At 37.0% G+C, this 17,469-nt stretch overlaps 1 protein-coding gene across 6 annotated transcripts; it reads left to right on the top strand.

The window, feature by feature from the left end:
• The first annotated feature begins 8,558 nt into the window (after positions 1 to 8,558).
• On the top strand, positions 8,559 to 14,945 carry LOC107806658 (E3 ubiquitin-protein ligase RGLG3). Of its 6 annotated transcripts, none has more exons than XM_016630857.2 (12): positions 8,559 to 8,684; positions 9,021 to 9,296; positions 9,665 to 9,749; positions 9,834 to 9,974; positions 10,069 to 10,182; positions 10,832 to 10,929; positions 11,019 to 11,098; positions 11,174 to 11,279; positions 13,107 to 13,234; positions 13,320 to 13,446; positions 13,557 to 13,613; positions 14,448 to 14,945. In XM_016630857.2, exons 2-12 carry the CDS (start codon positions 9,054 to 9,056, stop codon positions 14,613 to 14,615), a joined length of 1,347 nt encoding a protein of 448 aa, XP_016486343.2. In that variant the 5' UTR covers positions 8,559 to 8,684; positions 9,021 to 9,053; the 3' UTR covers positions 14,616 to 14,945. The 6 variants fall into 6 exon arrangements, with proteins under 6 accessions (XP_016486343.2, XP_016486345.2, XP_016486347.2 ...); XM_016630859.2 differs by having other exon boundaries at positions 14,532 to 14,945; XM_016630861.2 differs by having other exon boundaries at positions 14,462 to 14,601.
• The last annotated feature ends 2,524 nt before the right edge of the window (positions 14,946 to 17,469 follow it).

A 17,469-nucleotide genomic window follows, 5' to 3' on the forward strand; every position in this document is an offset into this window, starting at 1 on the left:
CTGAATCCCTCGTAGCATGTCTGTAGTATCACGAAACACTTGCGCATAGCGGACACCGAGAGCATAATATTACACACGAGTAGATGTAAATGAACATAAGTTATATACTTCGAGTTGAATCAATATCGCACGATAAGGAATGAAGGATCTGAGATTATCCTAATAGTTTTATAGCCTCTCAAAAATAAGTATAGATATCTCCGTACCGATCCGCAAGACTCTACTGAACCTGCTTATGACTCGTAGTACCTATGAACCTAGAGTTCTGATACCAACTTGTCACGACCCAACTTTCCCTCCGTTTAGGTATCGTGATGGCACCTAGTCTTAAGAACTAGGTAAGCCTAGCAATTGTGGGATAACAACAATACATAATAACATCTAAAATTCTTTTGAAATAAATCGTTTATATAATGATCATCTTCCCAAAACCCGGTAGTACAAGTCATAAGCTCTATAGAGTTTTCACTATAACTTTTAAATACAACTGTCCAGAAATAAGTATAAACAGTGCAAAACAAAAACTGGAAGGTGACTCTGAAGCCTGCGAACGCAGCAGCAGGTTTACCTTGAGTCTCCACAGCAACAGTCCACACAGCTAGCTAATGAACAAGTACCTGGATCTACACAAAAATGTGTAGAAGAGTAGCATGAGCACACCACAGCGGTGCCCAGTAAGTATCAAGACTAACCTCGGTAGAGTAGTGACGAGGAACAGTCAAGACACCTACTGGTCTAATAAACTGAACAGATATAAGTACATGAATAACAAAAGTATGATGTCTACATAAAGACTATGCAATATGGCTCACAATACAGAAACTTCAATAAGGAAAGGAAACAACAAGTAATAGTGGAAAATCATAATAAAGCTCATAAAAGTGAACAAAAAAATGCAACCCAAACTCGAAATCTCAAATACAGTAAGGGCAAGTCATAACTCAGCAACTACGACAACCTTCACCTTGAGTCTTAACCAGCAAGCATCAATCAAATAATCAAACTCTTTTCAAGTGATAAAAATTGTTTTGAAATATACTTCCTTCAAGTAAGCGTCCTTTTCAAAAGAGTTTCTTTCAAAATAATGCTTTCAAATAAAATCTTTTCCAAAAAAAATAATCCTCCGAATATAAGTCACCCTGTGACACCTCATCTCATAATCATACAATACGGGTCTCAATACCTGAACCCTAACGCTTGGCATCCTGTGCCCTCATCACCCCTCATAATCATACTGACAAATCATGTGCCCAAAGAGTCATTCTCACATGGAAGGAAAACAAACAAGGGGTGCGTCTATACTCAGAAATCTCAAAGACCCTCCTACCCGATAAGGGTGATTAACCACGTGTATGTTTGTGCAAGTGTCCTGACATAGTTCGCACCAACTAGAAGTATAAGGAATGGAACGGACAACACCCATAATGTTTACACAGGGATAGAATCAATGAAAACATCAACTCAAAACACAATGATTTTAACAAGGGATCTCCCAGGATATCGTCCCATGGTCCCAAACGTAAATATGTGTGCTAGGGATCTCTTGGTATCCTCAATATATGTACTATGGATCTCTTGGTATCCTTGATATATGTACTGGGGATCTTTTGGTATCCCGAGGATCTTTTGGTATCCTCAATATATGTGCTGGGGATCTCTTGGTATACCGCACTACAACCAAAATCAATATATGTGTAGGGGAATCTCCTGGGTACAGTCCCGTAGTCCCAAAAGTAAATACGCAGCTCAACTAACAGAAATAACAGTCACAGCACAACAGAAAGCTTGTACACCATCGCGATACATATAACAACAGCAAAAATGACAATAATACAAGGTAAGACAAGTAATCAACTTAAAGACTGTAAATCACAAGGAAACGGTAGAACCAGCTCACAAGGAATAACCACAAAAAAGAATGTTGACATAAAGGGAACAGTTTAACACGAGAGAGCTAACGTATAGCGACGATCCCACAATATACAAGTCAATAACAAGGAAATCAACGTGAGTCAAGTAGTCCCAAATAAGGGCAAGTCAACAAGGATATAGATTGTCTAACTCCTTTTTAAGATTGGACAAATTCCGAGGGTATTCGACAATTCAATTAGGGAGAGATGATCTTTAGCTTCACATAAGACTAAACAAAGTTTCAGGAAGGATGCTAATGTTTCTCAAATAAGACAAACAGCTACTAAATGATAGCATGACAATAAGAGAGGCAAAATTCTTCAATTAAATCAAATAGGAGTCAGTTAAGCAATAAGAGTGAATCATGAAGCAATTATTTCCAATCAAGCATGTAGATGTGAAACTAGTAATTAGGAACTCAGTCATGTCAAGAACACATTCATACATAGTGAATATAAGGATCTAAAAAGATAGCATGACAATAGGAGAGGCGAAATTCTTCAATTAAATCAAATAGGAGTCAGTTAAGCAATAAGAGTGAATCATGAAGCAATTATTTCCAATCAAGCATGTAGATGTGAAACTAGTAATTAGGAACTCAGTTATGTCAAGAACACATTCATACATAGTGAATATAAGGAAGGGCTTATGCAATCGCGTAGTGAAGGAATTTTCTGCTGCCTAAAGCTACTCTTCACAATCGCAAAGAGAGAGATGCGATCGCTTTAATGGAATAATTTATTGCCCAAAAGAAAGAACTATGCGAACGCAGACATAGAAGATGCGAACGCGAAGAAAGAACACACAGACTTCCGCGATCGCGAACGCGGTCATGCAAACACGATGAACAATTAATACCTCCTCCAAAATTACTCTTTGCGATCGCGGAGGAGCAGACGCGAACGCGAAGAAGAAAATCAGCTGACAGATAACAGCAGTTCAAAATAGGAGAAAAATGGCTCGTAGCCCACCCGGAACACACTCGAGGCCCCCCGAGACTCCGTCTAAACACACAAACAAGTCATATAACCTAACACGGACTCGCTCGATGTCACAAATCCCATCAAACAACGTCGAAACAACGGATCACACCATGAAACGAACTTAGGAACTTTCAAACCTTCCAACTTCCAAAACTCGTGCCGAAACCTATCAAATCAACCCGGAATGACGCCAAAGTTTGCAGATAAGTCCAAAATGACATAACAGAGCTGTTCCAATTCTCGGAATTGCATTCCAACCCTGATATCACAAAAATCAACTATGAGTCAAACCTCTCTATTTTCCAAACTTTAACTTTTTCAACTTTCGCCGAAACACCTCAAGTTATCCTACGGACCTCCAAATCCGAATTCGGACGCGCGCCTAAGTCCAAAATCACCATACGAAGCTGTTGAGATCACCCACGACCCATTTCGGGGCCGTTTACTCAAAAGTCCAATTTCGGTCAAATTTTCACTATTTAGACTTCCAAAACTAGGTTCCTTCTTCCAATTCAACTCCAATTTATCCGGAAACTGAATCCAACCATGCACACAAGTCGATATACATAATATGAAGCTGCTCGCGACCTCAAACTGCCGAATCAGGCGCAATTGCTCAAAACGACCAGTCGGGTCGTTACACTTCTGCACAAACTTCTTCGAATCCAAACCCTTTAAGATCGGGGTGCCCCCGGTATTTGGTCAACTCGTGAGTTGTACGTTTCTACCTTTTTGTCATTAGCCTCGATTTTCTTTTCACCTGATTCTATCCATTTAGTGAGTTCCTCGAGCATCTTCATGACGACGGGGTCAGTTCCCGATCTATTATCGTTCAATTTCACTTGTACAGGTTCGACCCTATGAACAACTTCCTGTGATGTATCAAGTTCGATTCTGCTTGGTACCCGATTCTGATTTTGGAGTAGCACTATCACAGCCTGCTGAGTTTGTAACATTTCAAATATCATTCGAAGGCTAATCCCACCTTCTTCACCACTCTGTGCATTCTGATCGGCTGTCCGGGCGTCTCTACGGACGCTATTTCTAGGGTCGGCGCCTAAATTTCCATGAATCGCAACATGAGAATTAACATTGATTGGATCTACGGCCTATGGTCCATCGGGATTGATTGGAGGTACTTCGTTTCCCAGGGCGACTATGTGCTCGTTCTCGCCATGAAGACCAAGGCCGGTGTCTGTGTGAGTGGGCATTGCTTGAGAGTTTGACATGTTGGTTTCCCGAAATCAAAGACACTTACGAGAACAAGTGTAAAAGCAGTGTGTGTTATGAGGATTAATACTACGCAATCACTATTATCCTTAGCCTCACAGTTGGCGCCAAATTGTTTACCCTAAAAACTGGATAACAATTAAACTTATAGTGTGGTTTTAAGGATATGTGATTTTACCTAATATCAATTGATAAACATAAAGGTAAGTGATGGAAACTGACAAGAATGTAAAACAAACCAATGCTTAGACAGTGCCCTCGAGCTGATGAACCCTCGAGCTTAGTAAAGTAAGAACAGTTAAAGAACAACAAGTTGATAAACAAGAGAAAGAGAAAAATATTATATTGCCTTGATCTGTATGAATTGTCAGTTGGTTACAAAATGATTAGGGCCCTCTTTATATAGCAGAGGAGTCCTGGTTATGGTACAATTCTAATTATGGAAGTAAATCCTATGATTAGCCTAAACAATCGCCCTTGATTTGATATGTTCCGAGATTTTCGCCGTGATCTCCGACCGATTACGGATATTCCGCATTTCCGTTATTGCGCTTTGCTTGAAGTTGATCATATTTGGTCTCGATTGTTGATGGCCTCGATCTCGACGGGCGCTTCGATTCTCGGACTCGATACCTTGTCTTTGTGCTCTGGCCTGATCCATTACGGGGCTAACCCTCGACATTATTCCCTGGTCTCGATTTAATGGCAAAATCGGACAAGCCTGATTTTAACCGTATACATATATACATACATATATAATGTATATGGTGAAATACTATATAAGATCTATTATGGATCACATAGAATAAATGTCTTGGAAGAAGACGAATAACAAAGGAAAAAAAGAACAGAAAAAAATATAAATTTGAATTAACCAAGTATCATTCTTTCATTCGTACTCTTGCCATGTCATCGCGTTTAATTTCACACGATTAACTTACCTAATACATATTAGACAATTTAAGATGTTCAATATGTATACCGTAAAGATAAAGTGGCAACATGAGAAATTATGCCGAGTTTGGCCTGTATCGAAGTCTTTGTTTCTACTAAAAGATCTAATAGTAGTTGATACCATAACAAAAAATGGTCTATATTTTTAAGTTTTACTTGACTTAATCCATATTATATATTTTTTGAAAATACCAGCTCTTACAAATTCAAAATTTATGTTTTTATAACCATTGCTTCTAAAAGCTATGGAGTTGAAGTCCACCATTGAAGGTCATTCAAAGCTTTGCTTTAGAAAATAGAATTTTTTGAGTTTGTTAGTTGTTTGGATTGGGCGTTATTCCTATTGATTGAAAATATCAAAAGGAGTTCAAAGTTTAAATTTGAAGTGATTTGGAGTAGATTTGAACAAGATTTGAGTTAAATTTCAGAAAAGACGCAAGGAAGAAGACGAAGTCAGTTTTTTTGTATAATTATGTATAATCTTGTATAATAGTGTATATGAGTATATAAACACATCTTATATACTTTTATACACATTTATACAAATGTCTGTAGACGAACTTCTTCCATGGTTTTTAGTTGCAATTCATGTTTAAAACCAGTCCAAATCTTCATTAAATGACTTTAAATTTTATATACAACATCCTTATATTATTTCTAACAAGTCTAAATAACACCCACTCCAAATTTCTCACAAAATCAAATTCGAAATTTAAACCCACATATTTAAGCTTGTTAAAAATTTAATTTTCACCACCCAAATGGATTTGGTTTGTTGAACTAATATTTGAGTCACAGTTACTGATTCGAAAATTAACTTAAAAGCTTGAGCAATCTTTTTTAAAAATTAAATGGTAATTTTGAGAACCTATTGGAGTTGGATGTTAAATCTTAGCCTATTATTTTTGAGCTAGTTGATTGTAAATTGAAATATGAACTATAAAATTGAGAGAGAAATTAAAAAATAGCCAAATTTACAACTGGTCGTTCCAAAATAGCCTAATTTCAAAAGTAATCGAAATTTAGTCACTTTTTATGTAAAAATAAATCTGAGCGAAAACACTGTTCAAAACCCGAAAAATACGTCAGTATATTATGCTGGAGTTTCAGGATAAGTATGCTGGAACTCCAGCATAATATGATGGAGTTCCAGCATAAGTACACTAGAACTCCAGCATAATATACTGGAGTTCCAACAAGTATACCGGTCCAGCATAATATACTGGAGTTTGGGGCACCGATGCTCCGGTCTCTAGTATATTATACTGGAGCCAACAAAGTATACTGGTCCAGCATAATATGCTGAAGTTCATACACAGGTGCACCGAACTCCAGTATATTATGCTGGATCGGTCTCTGTTGCAGCAAAATAATGGCTATTTTTCATTGACTTGGTAAACGCTGACTATTTTTGAATGACCAGTCCAAAAACTGGCTATACCATGCTATTTTAACTAAAATTGAAAAGTGGGGAGCCCAGTTGTTCTTATGTAAAATTTTCCTTTAAAGATTATGTTGTCTCGATGAAATTTCGTTGCTAATCTTTTGAGAGGGCAATAATTTCATTTAGGAGAAGTTCGGGATGGTCGAGATTAGGGGTGTTCATAAAAATCCAAAAAATCGAACCAAACCGACCAAAAAATCCGATACTTTTTGGTTTGGTTTGGTTTTGGTTTTGAAATTTAAAAACCGATCAAATTTGGTTTGGTTTTGGTTTTAATAAAAAAAAAACGAACCAAACCGAATATAGGAGTAGCTATTTTAAATTTAGAATTACACACACACACACACACACACACACACACACACACACACATATATATACAAAGTTTCAAATTTTTTATAGTAAATGTTAATCGTTTGCATTTTTAGTGGTGTTCTTTATCATTACATTCTAGTTTTATTGGTAGTTTTCTTTTGTTAAGTGTAAGAATCTATTTCATGTTAAAAATAATATATTTTTAATTGAGTCCTTAAATTATTCATCACTATTTGATTCAATTATCATCAATATATCTTGGTGGATAATAGATTTCTCAAAGGGCAATTGATTTGATAATGTTACGTTAAAAATGTGGTCGCCGAAATATGTGTTTGGTAGTGTATGTCTTATATTTAAGAAAAAAACCGACAAATAACAAAAAAAACCGAAAAACCGACATACACCAAATCGAGAAAAAACCGACTTAATTGGTTTGGTTTGGTTCTAATATTTGAAAAACCGACTTACTTGGTTTGGTTTCTTTTTGGGGAAAAATCAATCCAAACCGAACTATGAACACCCCTAGTCGAGATTCCTAGGCTTCCTATTCCCAATTAAAGAACTCAAGAACAAGTTATCCATGTTTAAATAAGATTTATCAAGTACTCCCTCCGGTCCAAAATAAGTAATTTTTTTACTTTTTTTTTATGGTCTAAAATAAGTGATTTTTCCAGATTTCAAGAATGAATGAATTAATTATTTTTTCCTACATTGCCCTTGGAGTAAATAGTATTGGAGTATGTGTTAGGAACATTTATGTGAAGAGATAGTAAAGGTTAATATGATTAATTGAATTGCTAATTAATGTTAATAGGGGTGTTCACTGTTCGATTTGATCGGTTTTTGATTAAAACCAAACCCAAACCAATTTAATCGATTTTTAAAGTTTTAAAACCAAAACTAAACCAAATTAAATACAAACCATCGGTTTGGTTGTTATTAGTTTGGTACGGTTTTTCGGTTCTTAGTAAGCTAATAATAAGTCGATAATAGTGAAACAATACTATACAATAATCTGAAAATAATTTGCATTATGCTTTTTTATATATTTCTTTCGGAACTAAAAATTTATTTACCTCTTTATATGAAAAGAATGAACAAAAAAATGAACTAAAAGTTTGCTTTCTCAAGCTTTAGCCACTGTAGTCTTGCAATTTGAGTTTGCTTTCTTTACTCTTATGGTAAGATTTTTTTAACTCTTCTGTTAGACAAAAGTATGTGCGGAGGGTTAGAGAATTAACGTCTCTTAAGGAAAAGAAAATTGGCCGATTCCTATTGTTTTGGGCTTAGACAATCTTTTAAGATATAAGTAGGATAAATCAAAATTCAAAATAGCAATTAAATTGCATAAAATATTTAGAATTATTTAGAAAAAGATATTATATTGTATATAAATAATTATTAAATTTTGTATATAATTAATCGGTTTGGTTCGGTTTATTTTTTGTTTTTTTATAATAGAACCAAAACCAAACTAAATATTATCGATTTTTAAAGTTTAAAACCAAAACCAATCCAAATAAAAAAAAATATTAATTTATTTAATTGGTTTAGTTTTCAGTTTGGATCGATTTTCCGTCAAACCGTGAAAAGCCCCAAATATTAAAAGCTAAATTTCTAAATTTGCGTGAAAACAACTAAAAAAACCCACTTATTTTCGAAACATGCGGCCCAACAAACTACTACTACTATTAATAAGCGGGCTGACAAACTCTGACTACTGACAACTCTTGGAAAGTACGTACTTATTAAATTAGGGAGTACCAGAAAAAGCTCAAAAGTTGCTGCCAACAGATTCACTGTGAATCTGAAATTCCTCTTTCTCGAACCAGGATATCTTTCAGGTCTGCTCTCTCTCTCTCTCTCTCTCTCTCTCTCTCTCTCTTCCATAGGCTTACATGTTTCTTTACCGGTGTTTTCTGGTTCTTGATTTCTATGCGGTTGCCTTGGGGGGGGGGGATTGCTAGATTTTGTTAAGTTTGACTGTTCCTTGAACAATTTAAGCATGAGAATATCTAATGCCGGAATTGTCACTTATAGTTTTTTGATTGCACACTTATAATTTCCTGGGTTCTAGCAAATATAACCGATAAATACACCCGCTCTTCTAATTAGTATGGAGTTTTGAATACAATTCAAATCACTGGTATATAATATAGCTCATCATAGTGTCTTTGCAGAGCTCTTAATATCGTTGAATATATTCATACACAATGGGGAATCAAGAGTCTGCCTTAAATGACGCTCACAGTGATTATTATCACCACAGCCCAGAACATGTAAGAAATCAAATTGGCTCCAATCCTCAACATCAACCTACGACTTATGCAGAAAGCTCCACGGATTCTAATTATCGAGCTCAAGTTACATCACATGACGGAGGATCAGATAGAGCGAACTATCAAAGGAACCAGCAAGCCTCTTACATAGCTGATAACTATAACTCTTTGGATGAGGTTGATTTCTTAATTACTTGTTCATTCTTTGCAGATTTTTATAGAGTTTCACAGAACACCTCATGGTGGACAACATGGTGCGATCAGATGGCAATGAACAAAAAATCGCTAGTTTGCGTTTTTTCCCCTTAACTTAGAATTGACAGATCAACTAGTATTCTGAAAGCATTGGTTTCATTGTTTGAGCATTTTCTCCTGTTAGGAACTTAGAATTGACAGATCAACTTATATTAGGCAAAAAGTCAACAATGGATCAGTTCACGTGGAGTTTCTATTTTTACTGCTTACTTTGCTAATGAACTGCAGTAGCTGATCTTTTGAGCAATATAATATATAAATAACAGAAATAGTGATACACTTATGCCTAGGTTATTACCGCATTGCGAGAAGCAGGCCTTGAATCGTCAAACTTGATTCTTGGCATTGATTTCACCAAAAGCAATGAGTGGGCAGGTGAACTACTACATTCCACTATACTATTAGTCTTAGTGTTTGTCTCAAGTTGTGGAGGCAATGGTTGACAATTTAAGGTTGTAGGAAAACATTCATTCAACAGAAGAAGCCTCCACTCAGTTGGTCACACAGCTAACCCATACGAGCAAGCCATCTCTATAATTGGGCGAACTTTGTCTCCTTTTGATGAGGACAACTTGATACCTTGTTTTGGATTTGGTGATGGTTAGTTTTTGTTTCTGATCCTTATTTTGTTCGCAGACAATCAAGATGGTTTCGAATAGTGTTGACCATGGGTTGTTGTCTCTGTAAATTTCAGCAACCACACACGATCAGCATGTGTTTAGCTTTTACCCTGATCATCGCCCTTGCCATGGATTTGAGGAAGCTCTTGCAAGATATAAGGAAACTGTTCCTTATCTGAAATTATCAGGTTTGAGCTGAATACTGCTTTCAGAATTTCCTTTATTCAGTGGCCAGATAGCGGTAATCTATGTGGTATACAGTATTTGATATACTTGGCTGCATTTCTGAATCTTAAACTATTAGGGGGGTGTTCCATAATCTTATTATAAGGACATCTCATCCATCTTATGCGTGTCTTCAAGGACAAAGTTTAAACTGTGTTATGATAGTTTTAGTGAACTCCTGATTAATAGTTAGTGTATCTCTTACATTGTTGAAATACTGTTGAAAATCTGATTGGAGAAAATGGAGGAACTAAATTTTTTTTATTTTAATTTGCTTAGTGTTTTTGGCACTCGGCTATACAGTAACCAAATCTTATATGTACACGAGCAACAACTGATGATTATGATCTTATCTTTTCCAATGCTACATAAATTCTCAATACTATATTAACTCTTTTTTTCTCAAATGTTACATTAGCTCTTATTTCCTACACTTATTATCTTCAAATATGAGGTGGTGAATTTCGAGTTTGCAAAATAGGGTCGAGTACGCCAGGGAAGTTACTGTTAAAGGAGTAATAACTAGAAAATGAACAGTCAGAGATGAGATGCTCCTGTTTGAAAGCTAAATGTGGATTTGTGATTATCCTAACTCATCTGGGAAACATGTAGGTCCAACTTCATTTGCCCCAATAGTCAACACTGCAATAGATATAGTGGAAGCAAATAATGGGCAGTACCATGTCCTTGTCATTGTTGCAGATGGACAGGTTCATATCTCCTTGGAAATAATTTGATTCCTTTGACTTCTTCCTTGCTTCACCACTAGTTATTCCAAATTAAAAATAAAAAAAAACAGGTAACAAGGAGCACTGACACTCCATCTGGAAGCCTTAGCCCTCAAGAACAGGCTACTGTAAATTCTATTGTTGCTGCTAGGTAAACGGGTGACCTTTTCTGGGAAGTTGATTTATAGTGCCATTCTCCTGCCTGACTTGAGATGCTTACATGCAGTGAATATCCTCTTTCAATTATTCTGGTCGGTGTTGGAGATGGCCCGTGGGATGAAATGCAACGGTTTGATGATAACATTCCCCAACGGGCATTTGATAACTTCCAGGCATGACTGAAAGACATTCTTTTGCTTTGCCTTCAATCTCTTTCGCATGTCTTCATCTTTTCTGGATATTTTTGTTATTTCGTTCTGGATTAAACAGCTATGGTTTTTTGGTTATGAGGTTTACCTTTGGTCCTTTTTTTCCTTTTGGCACTTACAGATCTAAGATAAGTCATTGTCTTACCATGTTAGAATACCTCTCCTTTTCTTTTTGACAAGCTTGGTTGCTGGTTATCCTTTTGGTTGATATCGACTAAGAAATAATTGCCATTGAATATTGATCCCTTATCGCTCCGTGGGGGTCTACATTCACTCTTCTCTTACTTTCCCTACTTCTAGCAAAAAAATTGAATTAACCTGATCCCAGTCTATCTAGCATATCTGGGGAAAAATTTCTATACAAGGACTGTACCTTTTCCAGTTGGAGGTTATCAGTCTGTAATTGCTAGCTGGTTCACGTATTCTAAACAGATACCACAAAAGGGATTTATTGTCGAATCTGAGGGATGAATTGGAACTGATTTCGAGTAAGGGGATTTGCAGGAACCTTCTCTAAACAGCTTGTGACATCTGTGCCCAATAAAAGCTACTGCTAATTTTAGGGATCTTTTGCTCTGTTTCTTCAAATGCTGCTGGTTCCCATGCTTTTGTGAATGATTTTGCTTACACCTTCTAGGCGTGCTCATACTCTCTCCACTCCCCACCCTCACTCCCCCAACTGCTCTTAGTTGTAAACCAATTTTCTGTCTGGAATTATAATCTGTTAGAAAAGATAGAACATAGTAACAAGCTTCTTTTCCATAAGGGTGAGAATGTGAAAATGCTAGAAAGGGAAAGCCTTCGCAAAAGACAATAAGTTGGTAACACGGAGGAGCTGTGCGATAGGCGAGATATATGGTATAGAAAAAGGGGATAGTGAACAAGTGTCATGGCCTAATGGAAGGATATCATGAAGCTACTAAATGATTTAGAAAAGGAGATGATTTGAGTGGTTGGTGATAGCAGAAGATTTTCTCTCTGTGATAAACATTGGGGTGGAGTGGATGTTTTGAAGCAGATTTCAGTAGATATATGTTACTTTTCTTTTGAATAAAAATTTAATGGTAGCTGACTTTACTAACAGAGAGAGGAACCATAGTTTTGGGTTGCAAAGTTATGAGAAACTTGCATGACTATCAGGAGATAGGGGAAGTTGTCTATAAATTTGCTTCATTCCTTCAATTTTCAAGAGAAAGACAAGGATTTGTGAAGAAATTTCAATTGAAAACAACAAGGATTTGTGTTGGATTGGGGCTGGCAGGGTAATGCTGTGTCCATTTTCTCTTTTAAATCCTTTTGTACGTCATTTTTAATATGTAAGCGATCTTCAAATTGTGAACTCAATAGTTCCTACTTCCTAGGGAAGTCAGTTTTGTATTTGTCAGGACAATCACGGGCGTCATTCTTGCTACTGAAGACACACATAATATGGTTCTTTACATGTAAGGGACTTCAAAGAAAGCTCATCCTCTGTTTGACACATGTTGGGTCATGCCAAATAGGGTAAAGCAGCTGATGAGCTTTTGGAATATCGGGGGATTCAGGTGGAGCAGATTCAACAGAAGGAAAGCATGAGGCTAATAGCTCATGCTACAAAATGGACTTAAAATTGCTGGTTTTTGTATAATTGCCCCTTGTGTAGATAATTAGGTTAGCTTTCTGGAAGGAAATTTCCTTGCACAGTCCTACCATATGTGGGATTCCTATAGGAGATTATTTCTTCTTCTAGCGATGAAAATTCCGATGCTAATCAACTTCAGTTTTCCTAATTATTTGTGTATCCACTTGCAGTTCGTCAATTTTACAAAAATCATGTCTGAGCGTTCAGCGAAGGAAAAGAAGGAAGCAACCTTTGCTCTTGCCGCACTCATGGAAATTCCAATTCAGTACCGAGCCACTCAAAGGCTTCAATTCAGAGAGTGAGTAGAATCTATTTGTGTATATTCTTCTTGCAAGTAGAAAGCAACTACATGAAGCCTAACCTCTTCAAAATGTGTTCCTTAGAAGCAAAAGAGGCCCTCGTACAAGGCCACTTCCTCCTCCTCGTGAAGTAATTGATCATGACAGTGCAGTCAAATCATTGCCGCATCCGACAAGCTATGAACCTGTTGACTCTGGAGCTGCAGAAAGAGTAAGTGTTTATTGTATAGTTCTTGCTCTTCTTGTAAACTCATTCATCACAACAGTCTATTTCTTTCGATCTGTTCATTTTTCTGAATAATCTTTCCCCTTTTCCTTAAGGATTGTCCCATTTGCTTGACAAACCCAAAGGACATGACTTTTGGATGTGGTCATCTGGTAAGTGATTATAGAAGTGACATTTAGCTACTATCAGTGTTAAATTCAATCCTTAAAATGTGTCCAAGGCATAATATTTTCATGTTTACATGTGGCATTTGACCCTATAGTTTCAGCTTGTAGTCAACTGGAGTATATGATTTGAGAATGTCTAAATGGCCACGTCTTCTAGAATTGCATTAACATTATGTTGCTTAGATCAATCCATTTTCCATAAAGAATGATGACAATAAGGATCTCGTCTTTTAAGGTAAACAAAATGGTGGAAGTTAGTGGTCAAAGATGACATGTTTAGTTTGCAATTTGTTTTGGTTTTCCCCATCCAATCCTTTAAAAGAAATCATTTGAGAGTGTCACTGAATAGTGAGGGTATCATTTTCTGGAATTCCTTACAAACGTTATTCAAAAGGAAAACAAACTTGAATACTGGCATTCTGACATTTTACATAGTGAAATACCATTCACCTACATTTCCGACTTAATTATGCATATCCTGCCAGAATAATAGAAATTAAGATACTTGTATGAAATTAAGCTATCTCTATTTACCATTCACTGCATGACTACGGTTATCCTAATGAACTTATTCACTCCAAAGCATTCTTTAAAGGTTGGACAATAAGCACATCTAACCTATGACTTAGGAGATTTGATGTGTGCCCTATTTGAATGATCATAATGTTTAGCTCTTTCGAGATCACTTGGTAAGGCTACTTCATCATGATCGATGAAAGGGCCATGTTTAGTGCTTTTCAATTGTCCTAGTACTCATGCTGCCACTGATTCTCATGTTCTGGATTCTCCTAGCACGTATCATCTAACTTTTGCTATTAGCATTTGAATTTTAGATTACCTACAGCTCTTACTCATGACGGAGAAATGGCTATCAAAATTCTTGCCTTGCGTTTTTTGAATCAGACATGCAAGGAGTGTGGTGTCACAATAACAACATGTCCTTTATGCCGGGAGCCCATTACAACTCGCATAAGACTGTACGGCTAGATGCACAGAACTATCTCCTGAACTATCTAAACTCCGCAGTTTCTCCACGATGTCAACTAAAGATGATATTCCGGAGGTGTAAACTTTCCTTGTTCCTTGAAGAAGAGCTTCCTCAGTTTGTCGTCATACCACAGCTGATGTGAAATATATCAAAACTATAAATGAGCTGTAACCTATGTATAGCTTATCTAGAATTCTTCAACTGTCCTATTTATTGTTTATGCACATTTTTAGTACCTACTTAGCAAAATGTATATAACTACATGTATGAGAGACTTCTATGTTGAGTCAGTTCACAGCAGTGTAAGTTCATTCCGTAGATTGACCAAAGATCAGTTCTTGTTTTTTTTTTTTTTTTTTTTTTTTTTTTTGCTTGTTTCGCACGTGTCTTATTTAACCATCACCAATCACTCTACTACCCATTAAGTTCTGGCTCTCGCTGGCTAAACTTTCGGAAGTTATCTGGCGAATTGCTAAGAAACATAGTCCAGCTACTGAAGTTTACAGCCTCTCCAGTTCTTTCTGTTGCTGTAGGTTCAACTGTTATGTGAGGTCATATGTACTATTAATGATTGGGACAACAGTATATGGATGGCGGTTCAGATTTTTTTTTTTTTTTTTTTTTTTCTTTCTGTGAGGAACCAATAGAGGCCTACTGGTGGTGTATGATTTGAGGTTATGGTGTTGCCATGTAATGAGTGTGAAGGACCAAGGCCTTTTGTTGTATACTGGTGGTGGAGCGAGAAAAGAGAGACGATGGGAGGTTTGTTGCCTCCTCAACTTCTTTGCTAGGCTTTGTTTGATTTTCCGGTGGAGAAGGATTGATTTTCCGGTGGAGAAGGATTTTTTGCTGAGAAGGTGACTGTGTGAGGTGGCTTTTTGGAAGATGAACGATAGTGAATGGAAGTCAAAAAAAAATGAGTCAAATTTGCTCCTAAACATTGCGAAATGGTGTAGATATCCCTCCATGAATAGTTGGTCACATGGGGGCGTCGTAGCCATGCTAATCAAATCCAACTAATGCTTGTGTTCCACTTTTGTAATAATAAGGACGCATCTGACCTCAACTATTGACGAAATGTATATCTAGACACTTTCGTTTAATTCAAGGATAAATTTGGACATTTTTCTTTTTTAAATAATGTCTATTTGGTATTTATAAAGTTTATATTCATCGATAGAGGTTCACGTATCGTAAGACTAATAATAACAATCAATTGTGGTACCTTCAATTTTTGAATCATACAACAGTTATTTCAGTGCCATTGGACTAGAGCTGGCTTTGGCAAGGGAATGAATTTCGCTAGAGCAGATTTTAGCTGAGTCAGATTATCAACTTCATCTTCAGTGTTATGATTTTAGCATTTATGCATCCAGGCCATCAGTTGCTCTTTCACAGTTCCATCCCCTCCAGTCAAAACTAGTGACTCAATCAGAAATATCCTTGTATACGGTTAAAATCGGGCTTGCCCAATTTTGCTATTTAATCGAGACCAGGGGATCACGTCGAGGGTCAGCCTCGTAATGGATCGGGCTATAGCACGAAGACGAGGTGTCGAGTTCAAGAATCGAAGTGTCTGTCGAGATCGAGGCCAGCATCAATCAAGACTAAGTATGACCGACTTCGAGTGAAGTGCAATAACGGAAAGGCGAGATATCCGTAACCGGTCGAAGATCACGTCGGAAATCCTGGAACAGATCAAATCAAGGGCGGTTATTTGTACCAATCATGGAATTTACTTCCGTAATTCAAATTGTACCATAATTAGGATTCCTCTAGTATATAAAGTGGAGTCCCCATCATTTGTAAACACCTTACATTCACGAATATCTCAGCAATATAAATATTTCTTTCTTTTGTTTATCAACTTGCTGCTCTTTAGTTGTTCTTACTCTGGCAAGCTCGAGGGTTTATTAGCCTGAGGGCACTGTCCAAATGCTAGTTTACTTTATATTAATGTCAATTCACATCACTTATCTTTACGTTTATCCATTGGTATTAGGTGAAATCACGTATCCTTAAAACCACATTATAAGTTTAATTGTTATCCAATTTTTAGGGTAAACAGTTTGGCGTCCACCGTGGGGCTAAGGATAATAGTGATTGCTTAATATTAACCTTCATAACACACACTGCTTTTACACTTGTTCTCATAAGTGTTTTTGATTTCAGGAATCAACATGTCAAACTCTCAAGCAGTACCCACTCACACAGATACCGGCCTTGGTCTTCATGGTGAGAACGAGCACATGGTCGCCCCGGGAAATGGAGTACCTCCAATCAATCCCGATGTACCACATGCCGTAGATTCAGTCGATGTCAGTTCTCGAGTCGCCATTCGTGGAGATTTAGGCTCCGGTCCTGAAAATAGCGTCCGCAGAGACGCCCAGGCAGTCGATCAGAACACACAGAATGGTGAAGAAGGTGGGATTAGCCTTGAATGATATTCGACATGTTTCAAACTCAGCAGGCTGCGATAGCGCAACTCCAAAATCAAAATCGAACACCAAGCAGAATCGAACTCGATACATAACAGGAAGTTGTTCATAGAGTCAAACCTGTACAAGAGAAATTGAACGATAATGGATCAGGAACTGACCCTGCCATCATGAAGATGCTCGAGGAGCTCACTAAACGGATTGAATCAGGAGAAAAGAAAATTGAGGCTAATGATAACAAAGTAGAAACGTACAACTCCTAGGTTGATCAAATACCGAGGGCACCCCCAATTCTGAAGGGTTTGGATTCGAAAAAGTTCGTACAAAAACCTTTCCCACTAAGTGTGGCTCCAAAGCCCATTCGAAAGAAATTTCGCATGCCAGAAATTTCCAAGTACAATGGAACCAATGATCC

Source organism: Nicotiana tabacum, chromosome 22, assembly GCF_000715075.1.
Source record: "Nicotiana tabacum cultivar K326 chromosome 22, ASM71507v2, whole genome shotgun sequence".
Lineage (NCBI taxonomy): Eukaryota > Viridiplantae > Streptophyta > Magnoliopsida > Solanales > Solanaceae > Nicotiana > Nicotiana tabacum.

What these genes read in the sequence shown, in the direction of transcription:
- LOC107806658 (XM_016630857.2), top strand. Translation starts at nt 9,054, where the DNA reads ATGGGGAATCAAGAGTCTGCCTTAAATGACGCTCACAGTGATTATTAT. An exon ending in ACTATAACTCTTTGGATGAG is followed by an intron (nt 9,297 to 9,664) that starts GTTGATTTCTTA and finishes ACTTATGCCTAG; the next exon opens with GTTATTACCGCATTGCGAGA. An exon ending in ACTCTGGAGCTGCAGAAAGA is followed by an intron (nt 13,447 to 13,556) that starts GTAAGTGTTTAT and finishes CTTTTCCTTAAG; the next exon opens with GATTGTCCCATTTGCTTGAC.